Source organism: Elephantulus edwardii, unplaced genomic scaffold, assembly GCF_000299155.1.
Source record: "Elephantulus edwardii isolate Elephantulus edwardi_28Jun2011 unplaced genomic scaffold, EleEdw1.0 scaffold00005, whole genome shotgun sequence".
Classification (NCBI taxonomy): Eukaryota; Metazoa; Chordata; class Mammalia; order Macroscelidea; family Macroscelididae; genus Elephantulus; species Elephantulus edwardii.
The window spans coordinates 24197021-24204287 of NW_006399755.1; the positions used below are offsets into that span (position 1 = coordinate 24197021).

The following is a 7267-nucleotide window of genomic DNA, read 5'->3' on the forward strand; positions in this document are numbered from 1 at the left end:
GTGTTTTATATAAAATTATGTATATACTTAAATCATTCATTTACATGGTTTTTCCTTCATGTATATTGTGTTTTATATAATTTTTCATATAAAGTATATTTTATATAGTTATTACCTATCTATTATCATTTCATCTTTTCAAGTCCCTATTAAATCTTTTCTCTTCCTTAACCCACCCCCATCCACCCATTAATGTCTGCAGTCCTCGTAAATGCCCTCTTGCTCATTTTTCTGCCTTCCTCTTCCTTCTTCCATTTATACTAACATGTTCAGTTATCCTTCTATGATTTTATGCATTATTTGTCCATATGAACTTCAGTTATTTTACTCAGTATAACACTTTGTAGACTCTCCCCATTTATACAATATTGACTAAATCACCATTCCTTAGTCCTGCATAATAGTCCATTGAGTGAATGTACCACAGTATCTCAATCCATTTGTTGATGGGTGTTTGGGTTATTTTTTTGTCTTGCTAGTGTGAACAATGCTGCTATGAACATTGTTGCTGTGAGGTGCCGACAAGTCAAGGACAACTTGTAGCAACCAGATGAACAATAGCGTTGTTCTCTCTGAATGTTGACCTATCCTGTACAATCCTAAGCATCTCTGGCACACTTGAGCCATTGCTATAGTTTTCATGTCAGTCAATCTTGTAGGGTTTTGTGGGGCTTTTTTCTCTATTAGCTATATAATGTTCCTTTCCAAGGACTAGTCTCTTCTAGCAACACACACGAAGTATGTGAGATGAGGTTTTGCTGTCCTTGCTTCTAGGAAGCACTCCAGCTGCACTTTTCCATAGTCATATCTTTTCTTTTGGCAGTCCATGGTTTTCTCCAACAATAAAGGCAATAGTCTCTTCTGCTGTCATCCTTATTCATTGTCTAGCTCTCAGACACATAGGAAATGATTAAAAAGACCAGAGTCAAAACCAGGCATATTTTAACCTGAAAACCAACATCAGTGCCCTTCATTAATTTGGAGAGGTCTAATTGAATTGTTATTGCTGTTGTTGTTAGGTTCCATCAACCCATAGTGACCCATGAACAACAGAACTGAACCCTGTCCAATCTTGTGCCATCCTCATACCTCCCGGTACATTAGAGCCCATGTGGCAGTCACTGTGTCAGTCCATCCAGTCAAGGGTCGTCCTTTCCTTCACTAACCCTCTACCTTTCTGAGCATCATGTCCCTCTCCAAGGAATAGCTCCTCCTAGCAAGATGCCCACAGTATGTGGGGCAAAGCCTCATCATCTTTGTTTGCCTCCAAAGAGCACTCTGGCTGCACCCTCTCCAAGACATATTTATTTGTTCTTTAGGAAGTTCATGGCATGTTCGCTGCTCTTCTTCAACCCCACAGCTCAAAGGTGTCAATTCTTCTACCATCCTTACTCATTGTCTGGCTCTAAGATACATAACAGGTGATCAGAAATACCATGATTTGAATTAAATGCACCTTAGTCTGCAAAATGTCATGATTACTCCCCAATAATTTGGAGAGATTCCCCAAGTGCAGACTTTACCAGTGCAATATGTCTCTTGATTTCCTGACTGCAGGTACCAAGGGTGTTAATTGTGGATCTTAGTAAGATGAAGTTAAGAGTTTCCATCTCCTCTCCATCTATCATCACAGCTCTAAGGCATCAATTCTCTTTCTATCCTCCCCAGCCATTGTCCAGCTCTCTAATGCACAGCAAACAATTGTGAAGACTATGGCCTGAATCAGGTGCATACTTTATTTATATAGTGGTGCCTAATAAAAAAATGCCACTGGTGAACCTGGTGAATGACTTCACCAAAGAGATTTGTATTTCTCACTAGAGGAGGTTAGAAGTCTAAATTCTGAAGGCTGTCTATCTTTATCAACTCTGGAGGAGTGTCCTTCTTATCATAAACCTTCACATAAGTCCATGAGGTTCTTAGCACAAAGATCCTAAGTCCAAAAAACGTTCTCCATTCTCAGCTCTTCCTTCTCTTTAGTAGTCAGGAAAAGCTGTCTAGATTCTGAGGCAGAGTAAAGTTAGTACCATCAGAGCACACATCCAGGACTTGAAGTTAAAAGGACTTGGCAAGTATACTCATTCATGCCAATTATCTCGATCCACCGGAGTGGAATTAAGAGAGACACAATGAAGAAATAAGCTGAGTTTTGACGTGTTCTTTCAGGACTGTCTACCTAGTATGCACAATTGTATGGATGGGGCGGGGGGAAGGGTGGGTGGGTGTTGACAAGCAGAACAGGGTATCATGAGGATCCCTAGCTTACAGAGTTGCCTCCATGTGGAGGCTAAGGATGGGTGAAGGGCCAAACAGGTCTGAAACATAGGGAGACGTGTGGACACATAAGTTTGAAGCTGATCCCGTTTGAACCACAGATAGCTGAGGATGAGTTGCCCAGACCCCAACCATATGATCCCACAGTGTTGACTGTGGCAGCCTGATGGCTTGCTCTCAATGGGACTTTCCTTGTGGATGCAGACGTTCATAGTTTCTAAACTGAACAGAAGACTCTTCAATAAAAGGGATATATGCTTGTTCTCTCAAAATGCTGATTTGATAAGTATGGGCAAAATTGATATCTAAAATAGAGATATTGAGCAAGGGGAATGAAGCAGCTGCCGTACAAGCCTTCACAAATGTAGTTATTAAAGATTATAAAGAAGGAACCTCAATATTCAAGAACATAATGTGGTGCAAATGAAAGATTTCATTTTGTTGTATAAAACACAACAAACATGCATGAAACACAGGGAATATGAATAACTGTATGCAAAGCAATAAAAACAGCTCTTGGTGGAAAAAAATAGAATGTGTGACTCAAGATAGGGTTTGACTTGAGCAAGGGTGATGACTTGAGTAAGGCACCCACTCCAAAGTAGTTCTTCCTCATTAAGAGATATAGAGGTTACATTACAAAATGGGGAATACAGAAGAACTAATGCTTTTGATCTGGAGTGTTGGAGAAGAATACTGAATATCCGATGGACTCTCAAAAGAACAAGCAACATATATCTTAAAGAAGGTGTAACCAGAGTGCTCTTTGGAGGCAAAATTGACAAACTATTGTTCTACAAAATTAGGGCCTATTGCTAAATGAGGCTATTCCTTGAAGAGGGACAACATGCTTGAACAGTGGACTGTTGGTAAAGGAGGGAAAGAGATTGAAGTTGTTAACGATTACAACCTTCTTAGCTCCAAAATCAACCCCTTAACACCAGCAGTAAGGAAATCAAAAGACGTATTGCATTGGGGAAAATCTGTTGCCAGGGACATCTCCAGAGTGCCGAAAAGTAAGGATGTCAGTCTAGAGACTAAAGTGCAACTAATCCAGGCCATGGTCTTCACAATTACTTAATATGCTTCAGAGAACTGGACAATGACTAAAAATTATAGAAGATGAATCAATGCCTTTGGGTGGTTGTGGAGGAAAAGGGTCTTGGACTGCCAAGAAAACAAATAGGTTTGTTTAGGAGAGGGTGAAACCAAATTTCTCCTTGGAGGCTAGGATTTTGAAGCTCCCTCTAACATACTTTGGACATATGAGCAGCAAAGACCAGTCCTTACAGAAAGACATCATGCTTGGAAGGGAGAAGGAAAGCACAGGAAAGGAAGACTCCAGATGAGATAGATTGATATAGTAACTGAAGCAATGGGGGTTGATGTGTTGAAATTAGTGAGACTAGTTCAGGACATGGCAGGGTTCAGAGCTACTGTACATAGGGTCACTATGGGTCCCAGGCACCTTGATGGCACCTAATAACAACAAAAATGTTTTATTATTTCACAGTACTTATTAGTAGGTGCCCTCAAGTGTTCTGAGTCATAGCAACACATACAAAGTTTAAAACTTCCCTATCCTTTGTTTCTGCTGTCCTTGACCTCACTGTGGAAAGATACTGTGCCAATATACTTCGTTGAGGTTAGTTCACTTCTTCACTGATCTTTCACTTTACCAAATATAATGTCTTTCTCTGGAGATTAAACTCTCCAGCTAACATACTCAAAGCATGTGAGAATAAGTTGCACCACCCTAGTTTTTAAGAAGCATTCTGGCTGCACGTCTTCCAAAATAGACTTGCTTGTTCTTTAAGGCAGGTCATGGTATATTCAATACTCTTCATCACACACAATTCAAATTCCTTCCTTGGTCTGCTTTATTCATTGTCCAACTCTCACACACATATGAGATGACTGAAAAGCTATTTTCATCTGTATCACGATCTATCTCAATGAGTTTGTTTTACATCTTAGATGGGGGCAATTCACATAGTACCTGGACCTAGATGAATTGGGTGACACTGAAATACATCAAGAACTAAAAATCTTGTAACTGCTATGTGATATTTCAAGTCCTTCAAACTTACTGCGATGTGTTTACAATTATTATTGTAAAAGTTTCTGCCTTGGATTTTCCCCATACCTCCTTACCGTCATAACTAGCATGTGGCAGCTCTAATTATCTGAAAGCTTCTCAGCATCCACAACACCTCGTCTTAAGACAGAGCTCAGAAGATAGGAGCTTATCTGATTTTTAAAACAACCTTAAAAAGATGAAAACTGAAACTTTACAAAATAAAGCACCTGGAGTGAAAAGAATTCTTTTATAATGTTAAAATATAAAACTGAAAGATAATTTTTGTATTTTAAATTGGCTTTAAATAAATACATCATATTTATATAAATGAAAGGAGCACAAGTGTTGTTCTGAATTTGTTAATTTAGAAACGTTTTACTAACATTTTTAATAGAAAAAAACAGCTAAAGAAGATAATACTATGGAAACAAGTGAATCTAGAGGTCTTTGTGTGTTTCTCTTTAGAAAGTTTTAATTAACCTACTATTTACAATGAAAATAATATTTTATACCAGTTATCCCCTTTGATTAATTTCCACAAACCTTAAAATATGACAAAGAACTATTCAGGAAACATCTTTTTCTCCCAACAGAAATTACTACATCATGAATCTTAACACCTACCTTCTGTGATAAACATATCAAGGTCGGCCCAGTCACTCCAAAATCCTGGGCCATCCAGTCTCTGAGCCCGAACCTGGACCTCATATACAGTCATAGGAAGCGCACTGCCCACTTCCAAGGATGTAGTTAAGACAATCTTAGTATCCTGACAAATTTCAAATGATAAATGTTAATTTTAAAGCATCAGACCACCAACTTAACGTTAAAAATTATAGACTGAACTGTTCACTCTCTGCATATGAATTTTGTATCTTGAATTGATGACAAATACATATATTTATTATTTTTCTATAAATGAAAGAATTACTAATCCCATTTGGGAGTATTGTTTCTTTGTTATGTTATTAAGGCATATCAGTATCAGGTGTTCATTATACCAAATAACAAAACGATCACATTAAGTGTAGAGAAGAAAGTAGAGATGGGGAAGATGGATGTCAGGCTACATTAAGTTCACCAATGAACCTAATTATAGATACTGAAAAGAAACAAGAAACTACCATCAGTCAATAGAGGGTCAAAGCTTTGCCCTAAAGCCTATGTCCTGAATTTGAACTTGTAGTCTCAAATTACTGTTTCTTGGTGAGTACAGCAATTTCTGTTTGCTAAAGCTGTCCACTTATTGTTGCTAGGTGTCGTCAGTGCACTTTAAGTTATAGTGATCCTGTGAAAAAGAGATTTGAACCTTGTCCTATCTTGTATCATCCTCATAATCTCTGACACGCTCCAGACAATTGATACAAACACTGTGTCTTCTCTTTATTTGACCCGTCACCTTTCACATCATGTCGACTTTTTCCAAGGACAGGCCCTCCTGACAACATAACTAAAGTGCGTGTGGTGAACTTTTACCATTCCTTGACTCTAGGGAGCCCCCTAGTTACACTTGTTCTTTGTGGGCACAGTTACACTCATGGTTCTGTCTTTCTCTTAAAATCACCAGATAATTAGGATAGGATTCTTTATCAAAATTCATCATAAGCAAGCCTCAATAAATTTAAAGATTATAACAGTAGAACGTAGTGGAATTACTCCATAGGGAAATTAAACTCAAACCAATAAAAATGTTTGCAAATTCATCAATTAAATAGCCCACATTCCCAAGTAACAAAATAACAATGACAATTTAAATTAAAAAATTTTTGCTGAATAGTAACAATAGCATGTTCTCTCAATATGTGAGAGTTATAACTACTGTCAGTGGGATGCTTCCAGATCCTGTCATAATTTGTAATATAGCATGAAATAATGTTCAGAAGTGAACGGAGAGATAACTATGTATATTCCTAGGTAGATTCAAACCATGTGCCTTTGGATTGGCAGTATAAGTCCTTATCATTAAGCCAGAGATCCATAGAGGAGAGTACAGATGATGTTAAATAGAACCTAGGTATAAGCTACAGCATTATAAAATAGCATTTTAAAGAGGAGAAAAAGACCCTTCATAAAATTCTGAAATCTTTTGTAAAATAATTAGTAAAAATAAATGTCATTTTCTAACAAAGCACTCAAAAATTATTTGTTGATGTCTTTCTTACACTGCAAGGATCACAGACTGAAAATACAGACCAATGTATAAAACAATATAAGGTCCAAATGTTGCATTCACAGCCATAGTAAAAAAAAAATCTATTTAGCAAATTTGCACATTGTGGTGCACAGTTGGCAGAAATGAATACTGTTGTGTGAGGGGAGAGCATCTCTGGATGCCATGGTTAAGGTTATGTATGATTGTGGCTGGGCCATGGCACTCAGTGGTTTCATATTTAGGCAGTGGTGTTAAGTTGGCGGTTATAAAGATGGCATTTGGCAGGATACATTTGACGTAATTTGGCACTTGTATAATGATGGAGTCATCCTTCACTTTGTGACCTATTGGAGTTAACTTCCATTTTCACATAATGTCCAATTTCACATAACAACCTGGTCCATCAAACATAACCATGCTGCTAAGTGAAGAGCTGTTGTTATGTGCTATCAAGTCTCCTGTGACTCATAGCGACCCTATGCACAACAGTTCTAAACCCTGCTCTATCCTGAGCTAACATTAATGTCTCTGACACACCTACCACTATTACCCCAGTCATTGAGTCAATCCACCTCAGGGAAGAGTGTCTGTGTATAATCATAAATCTATATAATTATGATTAAATATAGAATGTGTGTGCATTATATTTTTTCTATTATTATTATATGGACTTCACCTGATGGTATGCATAGGAATCAGATCGACTACATCTGCGGAAGGAACCGCTGGAGAAGCTCAATATCAGCTGTGAAAACTAGGCC

At 37.8% G+C, this 7267-nt stretch overlaps 1 protein-coding gene across 1 annotated transcript in view; it reads right to left on the bottom strand.

The window, feature by feature from the left end:
* Positions 1-7267, bottom strand: part of LOC102850764 (leptin receptor-like) — a 67819-nt gene that overhangs the window by 22888 nt on the left and 37664 nt on the right. The window contains exon 7 of the mRNA XM_006879837.1: positions 4979-5123. Coding sequence (XP_006879899.1) covers positions 4979-5123 — 145 coding nt within the window. The remainder of the gene's footprint in view (positions 1-4978; positions 5124-7267) is intronic.